The sequence below is a fragment of the Diospyros lotus genome, chromosome 13, assembly GCF_014633365.1.
Source record: "Diospyros lotus cultivar Yz01 chromosome 13, ASM1463336v1, whole genome shotgun sequence".
NCBI classification, from domain to species: Eukaryota; Viridiplantae; Streptophyta; class Magnoliopsida; order Ericales; family Ebenaceae; genus Diospyros; species Diospyros lotus.
The window spans coordinates 40,195,171-40,209,128 of record NC_068350.1 but is presented as its reverse complement, the minus strand read 5'-3'; the positions used below and the strand labels follow the sequence as shown (position 1 = coordinate 40,209,128).

At 35.4% G+C, this 13,958-nt stretch overlaps 1 protein-coding gene across 2 annotated transcripts; it reads left to right on the top strand.

Moving 5' to 3' along the window:
- The first annotated feature begins 124 nt into the window (after nt 1–124).
- LOC127789073 (adenylyl-sulfate kinase 3) lies at nt 125–13,252 on the top strand. Of its 2 annotated transcripts, none has more exons than XM_052317837.1 (7): nt 125–380; nt 8,285–8,421; nt 11,236–11,385; nt 12,248–12,366; nt 12,449–12,533; nt 12,747–12,793; nt 12,880–13,252. In XM_052317837.1, the coding sequence occupies exons 2-7, from the start codon at nt 8,298–8,300 to the stop codon at nt 12,982–12,984; spliced, it is 630 nt and encodes a 209-aa protein (XP_052173797.1). In that variant the 5' UTR covers nt 125–380; nt 8,285–8,297; the 3' UTR covers nt 12,985–13,252. The 2 variants fall into 2 exon arrangements, with proteins under 2 accessions (XP_052173797.1, XP_052173796.1); XM_052317836.1 differs by having other exon boundaries at nt 126–380; nt 8,282–8,421.
- Nucleotides 13,253–13,958: the final 706 nt, after the last annotated feature.

Genomic DNA, 13,958 nt, shown 5'->3' with positions numbered 1-13,958 from the left:
AATCGTATTAATTTGAATCTAACTTTTAAATTCATTCACCCAAACAAGGAACAAAACTAAGGCCTTGTTTGGGATTGGGGGATATTTAAAAAAATTATTAAATATTCAGAGTTAAATGCGAGTTGTACGTGGCGCAGAAGCCCTTCTCTTTCGGAGACTCAGAGGGGGGAGCGGAGAGGAGAATGGAGCGGGGCGCTGATGAATGAACTTTGAAATTGAAATCGAAATTGAGGTTTGTAATTGTATAGAATAGAAGCACAGACAGAATCCAGGCCCCATCCCCATTCCCATTCCCGTTCCCATGCTTATGGTTCTCTCTCTCTAACGGATTTCTCAAGGCTTGCTTCAGTTCAGATCGCAGCAGCAGCAGCAGCAGCCAGGTATTGTATTTGATTTGATCCCTCTCTCTCTCTCTCTCTCTCTCTTTGGATTCAAGGCAATGCCGCCTTCTTGGTTTACCGCGATAGATTCTGCTCAAACTGTGCCATTTATCTGTATCCATTTCCTTTCTGTTCTGTCTTCTCTTATACTCCGTTGATTTGGATTTCTCTATTGTGATGACCTAAACCTTGATGCGTACTTGTACTCGCTCTGACATACTCGTGTGTTCGTTCCCCTCCTCACCCATTTTTCTGTATAACGTATCTCGTCCGTGGGATCCATGTCGTTATTTGTATTAGGGTTTTCTGCAAAAATGCGTTGATTTTTAGGGGAGTCTTCGCCTTACGAGCAAACGCCAACATCTTCTTCTTAATTTCTCGCAACATTGCTCACTTCTTTTTGCTCCATCAAAGGTAAAACCAAAAGAAAACCTTCCTAACTATACCGTCAATGCTCGTGTTGCGCTGGAAGCAGGCGAGAAATCCTAGTGTGATTCCCATCGAGTTCTTTTACTAGCCATGCTTTTGATCATGTTGATTGGTTGTTGTTCCTTGATCATTTCAATTTATTTTTCTTAAAATTAGCTGTCCAACCCGTAGATATCAATAACATTAGCTAGAAGTTTTGATTGATTTGCCTTTTTTTGTTTTCCCCCTTTTCTATTCTTTTCTTCTTTCAGACATTTTTTATTCTTTTTATATATGACAGTGCAAAGATAAATAGCCATCGTATGTTAATTGCACCACAGCTTGTTGTGGAATGTCTGGGACCATCAACAATTATAATTCTTTCTTTTTATGCACCCTGAATTGTTCTTTCCATTGACCAAAACATCTTGCTGTATAATTTTGAAAAAGTTGGTGAATCCTGTGATCTCACATGAATGGTGGGAATGGTTCTGGACGGTTGAAGAGTTGCCTGGAGAAAAGTTACACCAGTTAATAACTGGTGCAACCTTTCAGGTCGAGAGAAGGTGCAGTTTTCTTGCAACTACTTGGAAAAAAAGGCACTAAAAATCTCTATACATAGAGACCATTGGTGGCCCTTTGGCATTCATAAAAAAATAATCAGATTATTCTAATTTCTCTCTCAAGCCATGGGTTGGGTTTGGCCTTGTGGGCTTTTGTTTTCTGTTTTTGTATACATTCTCTAGACATGTATATGTCTTTAAGTGAACTTAGCAACCAAAAGGAGGAGGGTTGTGTTAGGTAGCCGACAGCCAACGTAAAACTTAGTCGGATCCAAAACATGAACTCTAGATAAATTATGAAAAAACGTTTGGGCGTGGGCGTAACCCTTCATAGCGACGCGCTACACTGCCCGCGTGTAGTGTCAAGTGAGCTAGGGCCGCTGCATCGGCGCCCGGATGTAGTGACAAATGAGCAAGGGATCCTGTATTTGCTTGAACGAATGTGGGTAAAGAAGTTAGTCCAACATCAAAATCAAAATCAAAATCAAAATCAAAATCAAAACCAAAAACAAAATCAAAATCAAAACCAAAACCAAAAACAAAATCAAAATAAAAAACAAAATCAAATTCAAAGTCAAAGCCAAAAACAAAATCATAGATTAAGGATTGGGTCATGGAACATAGGAACATTAACAGGCAAAGCAATGGAAGTGGTAGATGTGATGATTAGGAGAAAGATTAATATTATGTGCCTTCAAGAGACGAGATGGGTAGTGAAAAAAGCAAAAATTTTGTCAGAAAATGGATATAAAATATGGTACACAGGAAATGATCGAGCAAAAAATGGAGTGGGGATCATTATGGATAAAAGCTTAGTAGATGAGGTAGTGGATGTAAAGAGAATAGGGGATAGGATTATTATGGTGAAGGTTATTCTAGGAAGAATGACTATGAATATCTTTAGTACATATGCACCACAGGCGAGGTTAGGTGAGGAGATAAAAGCAAAATTCTGGGAGAACCTAAAGGGACTCATACAAATGATACCAAGAGGAGAGAAAGTGATTATAGGAGGTAACTTAAATGGTCACGTGGGTAGAGACGGAAACGGCTATAGAGAGGTACATGGAGAGTATGGATTCGGGGAAATTAATAATGAGGGTAAGTCTATTCTAGATTTTGCAATGGCATATAGGCATTTTTATATGTGATTAAGTGTTCGTCCTGTTTTTTGAACCTAGTATTGGTTATGATTCAAGCACCCAAATAGATTACTTCCTCATGAGACAAGAGGACCGGGTATGTTGTAGGGATTGTAAGGTGATACCAGGATTTGACTACTCAACATAGACTTCTAGTACTTGACGTCCAAGTAAGAAATTAGAAGAGAAAAAATCACATAAAACAAAATCCAAGAATCAGGTGGTGGGATTTAAAAGGGGAGAAACAACTAATCTTTAAAGAAAAATTAAGGGGTAGAAGAGAATGGAATGGAGAAGGACAGACAAACCAATTGTGGAGAGAAATAGCTAATGTCCTGAGAAACACAGCAAAGGTAGTGCTTAGAGAGACAAATGGTAGAGCCTCTAACCTTAAGGAGTCTTGGTGGTGGAATGAAGAAGTGCAATTGAAAATTAAAAATAAGAAAAATTGTTTTAAGGCTGTATATCAGTGCAACAATGAAGAAAATCAAAAAAATTATAAAGAATCAAAAAAGGCAGCAAAAAAAGCTGTTAGTGAAGCAAGGTCAAAAGCATACGAGAATCTAATAAACGACTTGATACAAAAGATGGAGAAAGGGATATATATAAATTAGCTAAAGCAAGAGAAAGAAAAACAAGGGATTTAAATCAAGTGAAATGCATAAAAGATGAAAATCAAAATGTATTAGTGAATGAGGGAGCGATTAAGGAGAGATGGAAGGAGTATTTCACAAAATTATTCAATGATGATGGCGACACAAGAGTTAGGTTGGGATATCTTAGTAACTCTGAAGGGAACGTGAGCTATACATTTTATCGACGCATAAGTCCAAATGAAATAAGGCAAGCATTAAAAAAGATGAAAAATCATAAGGCGGTGGGACCGGATAATATACTAATAAAAGCATGGAAATGCATGGGAGAAGAGGGTATCTCCTGGCTAACGAAATTATTTAACGTGATTATTAAATAAAAAAAGATGTCAGATGAGTGGAGGAAGAGTACTTTGGTCCCTGTATATAAAAACAAAGGAGATGTTCAAAACTGTGAAAATTACAAAGGAATTAAGTTAATGAGTCATACCATGAAACTCTGGGAAAGAGTAATAGAGTAGAGGCTCAGAAAAGAAACATAGGTCTCAGAAAATCAGTTTGGTTTCATGCCTGGTAGGTCAACAATGGAAGCTACATACCTACTGAGGCGCCTAATGGAAAGGTATCGGGATCATCAGAAGGACCTACATATGGTGTTTATAGATCTAGAAAAGGCTTATGATAGGGTCCCTAGAGAAGTATTATGGAGGGTTTTAGAGAAGAAAGGAGTCTGAATAGCCTATATACAAGCCCTTAAGGACATATATCATGGTGCAGAGACAAGGGTCAGAACATGCGGAAGGGATACTGAACCGTTTAAAATTACAATAGGATTGCATCAAGGTTCTGCACTAAGTCCATCTTTATTTGCTTTAGTAATGGATGAACTCACTAAAGATATTCAGACAGATGTGCCATGGTGTATGCTATTTGCAGACGACATAGTGTTGGTAGATGAAACAAAAGAAGGAGTGAACACTAAGCTTGAGTTACGGAGAAACAATTTAGAATCTAAGGGATTTAAATTAAGTAGAAAGAAAACAGAATATATGGAATGTAAATTTAGTAAGAATGCAAGAGTGGAGGATGTTATAATAAAATTGGAAGACCAAATCTTACAAAGAAAAGACCATTTTCGATATTTGGGATCAGTGATTCAAAAAGATGGAGAAATTCACGAGGATGTCACACATAGAATTAAGGCAGGTTGGCTAAAATGGAAAAATGCATCGGGGGTGTTATGTGATTATAAAATCCTATTAAAATTGAAAAGAAAATTCTATAGGACAGCTATAAGACCAGTTTTGTAGTACGACTCAGAATGTTGGGCAGTCAAATACCAACATGAGCAAAAGACGAGTGTAGCGGAGATGAGGATGTTAAGATGGATGTGCGGTCATACAAGAAAAGATAAAATTAGAAATGAAGTTATTCGTAATAAGATAGAAGTAGTGTCAATAGAGGAGAAGATGAGAGAGACTAGACTAAAATGGTTTGGTCATGTGAGAAGGAGACCAAGAGACGCTCATGTGAGAAGAGTTGATGAAATGAACAATTAATCAAAAAAAGAGGTAGAGGCAGACCTAAGAAGACTTTGAGGGAGACATTAAAGTTTGATATAAAGTGTATGGATCTCAATGAAGATATGACAAAAGATAGAAATACATGGAAGTCTAGAATTTATGTAGCCGACCCCACATAGTGGGATAAAGGCTGGATATATTGTTGTTGTTGTTGTTGTTGCAAATGTGATAACTTTAGTCTTGATATGTGCCTTAGAGTTGAGGATAATAACCTTGAGGTTAGAATAAACAATAATTAAAAATAGTGTTGTTAGAAAATACTTGCTAAGAGGTGCAATTACCCTTCTTGGAGATAGTTGGAACCTCCCAATGTGCAAAGGATCAAGCAACTATACTTTGGAGATTCAACTTGGCTATGATTTGACCTCATTGCCATACATTTTTGCACTAACCAATAGATACCAAATACCTCTCAACCTCAAATCTAGATGATATATGGTAGTGTCCCCCCCCCCCCCCCCAATTTTTTTTTTCATTGTGAATCTTTTAGTATTTGAAGGAAAAACTTTTTGATTTCCTAATTAATGAATGCCTTTGGGGATCCTTTTCTAATTTATAAATGTCTTTTTGAGTGCCTAGTTAATGCATGTCTCCAATTAAATGTATAAATTTCTTCTAGTTAATGTACATTTCTTGGGTGGCCAAGCTTATTCGATTTCCAACTCACTAATTTAAACTAATGTACTTAACTAAAATCATTTGCTGACAATCCCCCACTTGATTTAAATTAAGCATTGTTGCATCTCAGCTTTGTAGGCATTTAGACTGAAAGACACTCATATGTAATTATAAATAAAATGAGTGTAATTAGATGATGGAAGACAAATGCGTGCTCATGTATATCTAGTTAAAATCTGTGTCAATCTGTATTAAGATGGATGTTAATTGCCATGGGACTAATGGTACCAACCTTTTAATTTGCAATTGCTTTTGTATGAACAAGTGGAATTTATTGGAGGTCCAAGCATCTCCAAGACCTATTAACCAAACCAACAACAAACTGGATGGCTTAACTTTCAAGTCAACTTCTATGAACTTGTGTGCATTGATTAATTGTTGCCTTTTACTATCAATAAATTATATCTGACCCTACTAACAAATTTGCTACTAAACTTACAGGCATTTTGGGGACAATTTGTTTTTGTAGTTGGCAACTTTCTGAGCATTTATTACATGAGGGTCTCATTGGATGCAACTATTGATAGCTCTTCTTCACTTTTTTCTTTTCTTTTTTTTTTTTCCTCATTTTAACCTAAATATAGTACCAACAGCTTGGCATAATTCTGTCCACAATGAATGCTGTCATAATATTTTTATCAAGCAAGAATATATTGAAGCATAAACTAGGCAAATGTTGTAAGAACAAATAACAGCAAATGAGAAGTTCAATATGAAGGGGAAAAACAAAAAAGAAAAAATGAGAAGGAAAGAGAATTCAAAGGTTTCAGGACTTACACTTTAAGTCTCATGCCCAAATCTAGTAAGAACGTACAATATGACTTGTGTAGATATGTCTCTTTCTTCAAATCAATACCATCTAGTCCGGATGGAGAATTTTCGTCTATTTCCTTCCTAGAGAATACCATCAGCCACCATCCTGAGATGATTTGCCGCCTTCATACCCTCCATGCTGAGAAGAATCACCAAGCACCATACCAGCCATGTATATCTCTTTGGGGGAAAAAAAATATCTTTGATATAGAGGTTCAAGTTTTTCTTTATCTCTCCCTTCTTACAGAGGAGGCCTTGCCTGCTAAATGATCAAATCAGCAGCCTCCTGTGTTCAGATTAAAAGCTAACTCAGAATATTAGGTCTCAAGCAAATAAAAGAACTTGCACAAGTTCCTAATGCAAGCATAAAGAGCTTAGCTATCTAAGAAAAAGTATGCACAAGTCAACATTACTAATTAATGACAACACTTTCTTCTTTCATACAATAACCTAACATAAAAACTTCTAAGTAAGAGCACAACCACTTAATAAAGTAGAAAGTTGTATGAACTTATAGTTTAGACAAAACTAGCACCCTGTTTCTCTTTCTCATTAAAATGACTACTTACTGAAGGACTGCCAGATATACACAGTACAAAACCTAGATTAAACAGATTTGGAAGCAGTAAACTGGAAGGTGATAACAAACTCGTAGTCATGTCAATGAAATGCTTTTTTTACTTACATCATAAACCTGCCATTTGAGAAACTGCAGATTATGATCAGTTGAGCTTCGGACCAAATTGATCGGATTATGATAAGATCAACTGAGTTAGGGATCAAATCAATTTGAGTTCAAAATTTAAGTTTCATATCTTGATTATTTTTATCTTTCATAGCTTTCTATTCATTTAGTTCAATACAAAATACATTATTTTGAATGAGATCATAATCACAATACTCTTTTGAGAAACCATACCACCATGGGTCCTCACCCAAAAGTGCTAGCTGAAGCTAACTTGTCAGTTCCTAAGACCAAGTAATATACTCAATGCCTCTCCCAGCAAACTATCAAAGTGGGCTTACAAAAACTGAAGCCCAAAAACCAACCGATCACAAGATTAAAACCCAAGGGCCTAAGTGGCTTCTGACCTACCAACAATCTATTACACAAACCCTATTCCTCCGATTAAAAGCTGAAATATTAGTAATCTTAGTTTACTCCATGGAACTTTATGCTAGTTTTTGGTTTGGTTAACAACCAAACTTGAGCATGCTTAATTAAAACCACTTATCAAAATGAGAACTTAAGTACTAATTTGTTCAAACACGAGAGCCGAGTTCCTCGTTCATGCAGAATCTTCTAACAAGAAGTCGAAGTAAATTACAATCGCCCCTACTAAATCAGTGCCAAACAGCGACTAGCAAGTTGGTGCTTATTAATTGGGATCGGTTGAAATCATATACAACAATGTAGAGTAAAATCACATGCAAAAACAGAACAATGCACAGCAACAAGAAATTAGGATTTTCAAATTCAAACCAAAAAGGGAAGCTCCAACTGTGAAAGTAAGAATAGGGTTTTCAAAAATCACCATACAAGTGTAGGCTTTTTCGTGATGTAAATCCGTCACTTGCAAGCATGTCTATTTTTGGTTTTAATTGAATATGATGATGTTGCAAGATCTGCCTTTTGTTCGCACTTTAGATGCTTTTCTTTGTTATGGGGATCCTAAATTGCAGAGAAAAGAAAAATGAACAAATTGCAAAATCTTTTTTCCCTCTGATAAATAGAGTTATGGAAAGCATTATTACCTTTTGGATTACTAAATTTTTCTTCTCCCTCCCACTTCCCCTCTCCGCCCCCCCCCCCCCCAAACACATACACCCAGATGGTTGGAAAGTAATTCAGTATGTTAAGATTCTTTTTTCACCAAACAAGATCACCATACTTGCTGGGCTTCCCTTTTACATTCAATTTCACCATGAATTTGACCAATAACATATCAACCCTTAACCCACACTAGATGTAGTAGTTTACATGAATTCTAGCTTACAAATTTGATAAATATCATCTGCTCATTGTCCAGATTTTTTTGCAGAAAAGAAAAGAACAAGAAAAAAGAAATAGCTTTATTTTGTTGTTTAGTTATGATTGATTTTGATTTTATTTGTGGATAGAAGAGTACTATTTCTGATGTCCACTCTTGGCAATTCAACAAATATTTTCTGGCATGAATGTCCGGTTGGGAAGGCTGACAGGCAAAAGCTACTTAATCAACAGGGATGTGTTGTGTGGATCACGGGACTCAGTGGATCAGGTTTATTTTCAAGCACACTTGTTTGTTTTATCAGTAACTGTTAGTATCCATCGCCTTTATATCATATATCAAGAATTGTTACCCTTTTCTTTTTGGTGTCTACTGTTTATGTGATCTTTCATACTAATCTTTTGGTGTGTACAGAAAATTATAAATCAGTATACAATTTCTTGATTGGGTAAAATCTAAATTCTTTTTATAAGAAATTTTGAGTTCCTCTTTTATACAGATCCATATTTCAAGTAAAACATCCAAGGTAATTTCTTTTGTCACAATGTCATATTTGCTATCTCTTTGGCCTTCTTGTGAACTCAACAGAATACAAAAATCCTTGCTAGAATGGTCATTGATCTTAATTAAACTATTTGACTCATCATTGATAATATAGTAGTTCAAATTTCTTCTCAACATTCTGGCATGACCCAAGATTCCATAGAAGGTCATTATAGTAATAGACTTAGCAAGTTGTTAGGAGATATTTTGTAATGCCGTTACAACACATGGATGTTGTTATTTTGTTAGATGAAGCCTATATAAAGGCCCCATTGTAAGAGGAGAGGATATGATTAAAATGATAAATGAAAACTGATTCTCTCTCTAAAATTCTCCCAAATTTCCCTCTCATTTCTCTCTACTTCTCTCCCTCAATTCTCGCTACATTCTCTCCCCATTTCTGTCCATTTCTTCCTCTCAAATATTCTGCTCTTCATTCTATTCATCAGCTCCTTCCGATTGTCATTCCAATCCTAGGCTAAACCCTAGGATCATGACACATTCTTTTCTGGAGTCTTCATTTTTCAAATATATTTCTTAATACCCAAACACCCTCGTCGGTAAGCCTGGTGGTAAGAGGCTATAGCAATCTCTTACGTGATTAGGGTTCTAATTTTTTTATTAAGTCATCCCAAGAAAAGATCAATAAGATATTTTGGATCCATCATCCAAAAAGATGAGATTAATGAGGAAGTTGCTCATAAAATTAAGGCAGGGTGGTTAAAACGAAAAAGTGCTTCCAATGTTTTATGTAATAGTAAGATTCTGTTAAAGTTGAACAAATTTTTTTATAAAATAACTATATGGCCAACTTTGTTGTATGGCATAGAATGTTAGGCAATAAAGCTTCAACATATATAAAATATGAGTGTAATAGAAATAGTGATGTTACGATGGATATGTGACCATAACAAAACAAAAAGATAAATTAGAAATATATGCATTTGTAATAAGGTTGGAGTAGTTCATATTCAAGATAAAATGGGCAAGACACAATTAAGATCTTTAGTCATGTGAGAAGAAGACCAATAGAGACTCATTTGAAGAGAGTGGATGGAATGAAACCATTCTTTAACAAAAGAGGTAGCAAAAGATTCAAAAAGAGAAAAAAAAGAAAGAAAAAGACTTAGTGGGAGATCCTCAGGTATAATATGAGTTAGATAGACCGTACGGAAGGTAAGGCTATAGATATAAAAGATTGGCGAGTTAGAATTCTTGAAGCTGATCCCACATAGTGGGATAAAGGCTGACTATGTTATTTCTTAATACCCCAAAACTGAACAAAGTTGATTTGGTAGCCTCTTGTAAAGCTTCAAAACTGAAGTGGTCCTTTTTTCCATAGTATTCTGATTCGTTTGGGGAACTTTCTTCTAAAACCGCACCACTCTATCAACATGGAGTTGATGATACATGTTGTCATTAATCTTCACTTTAAAGTACTTGAGTTTCACTGCTTAGTTTTGACTCGTAAGATAGAATCATGTTGTCATTATTCTTCATCCTTTTCAAGGTTAGATATCTTCAATAACCTGATTAAGTTCAATATAATGAGCAGGGATACCGATATAGATACATATAGGATACAAAAAAAGACACAGGATGCAGCAATTTATAAAAAGAGGATACAAGTATGAATATTGCTAAAACTAATTTCTTTATTGGTAATTTTATGGAAATAATATATAAATGCACTAGAAAATGTGGAAAGTACCACTAATATCTAATGTAAGGACAACATTCAGTCTATAACAATATCAATACATAAAAATATTAAACAAATACAACTAGGCCAATGTAAAGATATGATCATATATATAATTATAATACATATCATTCAATATACTAAAAAAGAAAACTAACTATTTCTGTTAGAGTTGTATTTAGGATTAGTTTTGTGGTTTTTATTCATTATACAAAAAAAAAAAAATAAAGTCTTGAAAACTCAATTAATAACCCCAAGACCTTGGGCATCTCCAACTCATTAATGTTTGTACATGTGTCAGTTGCTTGTTCTACATTTGTCCAGATATAAAAATGATCATTGCATGCCATCTGGCTTGTTCGACATGTATCCCCATATGCCCAACAAATTTTGGTGTCCAATATGTGTAGGATTCCTTACATGCACTCAAAATGAGCTGTCCGGGCTTCTTAAGTCACTCCATTGGAGGGATGAGTTAACATTTATTTTTCTATTTAATTTAAGCCCAATATGTCCAACAAATTTCTTGTTTTAATACTGCCAGAATCTGTGTGTGTGTTTGTGTTCTTATATGTTTTTGGAAATTGCTTTTGGTCATCTTACTGAACTAGAGTACATTATAGGATATCTGATTCAGGCCTTGATTCTTCCCCTTATTTGTCACCATTCCCAATTCAATGCAGAATTTGAGTTAAAGTCACTTGTAGGATTTTCTAGAGCCTTCCTGCCAGCTAGTTGGAAAAGTTTATCTTTGAATTAATTTGCAGTAGACAATACATTTAAGTTGGATAATTTTAGGACTTCCACCTGTTATGTGACTATTTGTCCACATTATTCAGGAAAAAGCACGCTTGCCTGCTCGTTAGGTAGGGAATTGCACTCCAGGGGAAAGCTCTCTTATATTCTTGATGGAGACAACCTTAGGCATGGATTAAACAAGAATCTTGCTTTCAGCCCTGAAGATCGTACTGAAAATATTCGCAGGGTGGGTAAGTATGCTTCTCCTCAATGAGCTAATCTTCTATCAATACTAAATTAGTTTTTTGGGCTTTTCCCTTAAGCAAGCTCTGTATCCTCTTATGTTTCCTCTTTGAGCGTGAATAACATTACGTTTCCACTAATACTGAACATGATCACGAGCCTGTATGGTGCTTCCATGAACCGAACAGCTACCATGTCGCAGGACATCTGTTAGCAGGAATTAGGTTTGTTCTTCACTTGAAGCATGAGACAAATGTGACTGTTTTGAGTTTTTCACATTATAGGAAAGAAATAAACTAAAGAAGTTTATGGCTCCAAGTTTTCAGTAGTTGGTCAAAGTTTGATCTTATCTCATGGGTTTGACAGTTAGCAATGGCTGATTTTTCACGAAGCTGAAGTTAAAAATCAAATGTTGTCTCATATCTCATTTACTTATCACTAACAGTTGCTATGAAAATGAGTTGATTTTGTTTTATAATTCATTCATTTATTTCTCCTTTTCCTTTTCCTTTTCTTTTTCCTTTCCTTTGCTTAGTTTCTGGGTCTTTGGGGGGTTCCAACCCCACTTAGTGGGATTAAGTCTTGATATGAGTTGTTGGTCGTTTTGAGTGGGTTGGGAAACCAAATGCCAGATCCTTTCAGCAAGATTGAAGCATTTCCATATAAAACTGAACTGCACATAAAGTTATGAATAGAATGCTTGCTTGGAAGATTGCATATTGTAGCTCATACAAGTACAAGTATGCACTTAATAGAAAGAATAAGATAAAATGTTTTTGCCATACATTTCTCTAGTCCTGGAAGCCCTTTTTGTTGCATGTTCTTGCTGAATAATATTATTGAAATTGTTCTTTTCTCATCTTAATTTAGGGGAGGTTGCAAGGCTATTTGCAGATGCTGGCTTAATCTGCATTGCTAGTTTGATATCCCCCTATAGAAAGGACCGGGATGCTTGCCGTGCAATGTTGCCAGATGAGAATTTTATCGAGGCTAGTGTCCTTCAAATAAATGTTGACTTCATTGGAAATCTTGATGATTGTAGAAAGATGATTTGGTTATCACGTTTCACAGGTTTTCTTGAACATGCCTCTACAAGTGTGTGAAGAAAGAGACCCTAAAGGTCTTTACAAGCTTGCTCGCGCTGGAAAGATTAAAGGTGGGATTTGGAAACATATCTTTCATTAAGCTTTAGCATACTTGCACGTGCTTGTGATGCATTGGAAAGATTTTGTCAAGGAGGGTACAACTGTTAAAAACTTGTGCCTCTTAAAACTGTCAAGTGATCTTCAGTTTTTCATTAAATTGTTTCTAAAAGCCTTTGGATTCCAATCTCTCAACTGATGAGTTGCAAATAATTTGTACTTTGCAGGTTTTACTGGGATTGACGATCCTTATGAACCACCTCGAAGTTGTGAGGTATGGCGATATGTACAAAGTTTTTTCATTTCACATACTATTTATTACCCGTCGATTGTGAAACTGAACTGCTGTGCCTTATTCAGATTGAAATACAACTGAAGGAGGGCGGGGTTTGCCCAACGCCAGTTGAGATGGCAGGGAAAGTGGCATCATTTTTGGATGATAAAGGCTTTCTGCAAGCACGGTGACAACTGTTTGAATTCTGAGTTCACTTGCTTCTATCTCTGTTACCCCATATATATATACACACACGCATATGTCCCATGATATGATAAAACAGCCTAGTCCAGGTTGGACACCATCAGCAGCGGATTACCAGCTTCATTATCTGGATTGCTTGATATTTGACAGTAGTTTCTTTCACCTTTCACTTTGTTTCTGTTCACCTAGTTTCCAGGTTGTGGTAAATCTGTTGTGAACTCATTCCTATTATTAATCTAAGTCGTTATCATAAAAGTTTATTAGAATCAGGAGTGACCAGGATCATGCACATGCAAATAAAAAATAAAATAAATTTTGTAGAACTTCTAATAAAATTTTCATGTGATATGTAAATGAATTGTAGCGGAATAATTGAAATTGATTTGTTTAATGATTTTTATGATACGTTCACTTATTGTTCATCCGAGATTTGGAATGGTGATGTCGGAGATGGTATACAGAGTGACTAGAAATTGATTTTGATTGTTATGTTTTTTTCATTCTGTTTTATACTTATTTATAGATATTGCATAAATATAGGTATGTATAGATATATCTCTATGCGAATTTGAATTACTTATTTCATTATCTTGTTAAAATTTAAATGTGGATGAATTTAAATCAAATTCAAATTTTAACCACTTATTTTATGTAACTTATCTTATAGTAACTGCAATTTTAACAAATTTAAATAAAAATTTATTAGATGGTTGATGGTTCTTAACCGTTATGGTATGGTATCGTTTTGGTTAGACAAAAACAGAAAGGGAGAGAACATGGAGGGGGGGGGGGGGGGGGGTGCGTATTTATTGGCCCTTTTTTTTCTATTTAAGGGTAATTTTGGTATTTTAATTTTTTTAAATTTAATTTTAGGGTTGTAATTTTAAGGGCGCGTGTTATGTGATTAGGCTTGACTTAGTAGGGTGCTAGCTGTAATTTCCTAAAAGAGAGAAGATAAAAT

Coding starts and splice junctions, on each gene's coding strand:
- LOC127789073 (XM_052317837.1), top strand. CDS start 8,298: ATGTCCACTCTTGGCAATTCAACAAATATTTTCTGGCATGAATGTCCG. Junction 8,422..11,235: donor CACGGGACTCAGTGGATCAG/GTTTATTTTCAA, acceptor CACATTATTCAG/GAAAAAGCACGCTTGCCTGC. Junction 12,534..12,746: donor TCGCGCTGGAAAGATTAAAG/GTGGGATTTGGA, acceptor TGTACTTTGCAG/GTTTTACTGGGATTGACGAT.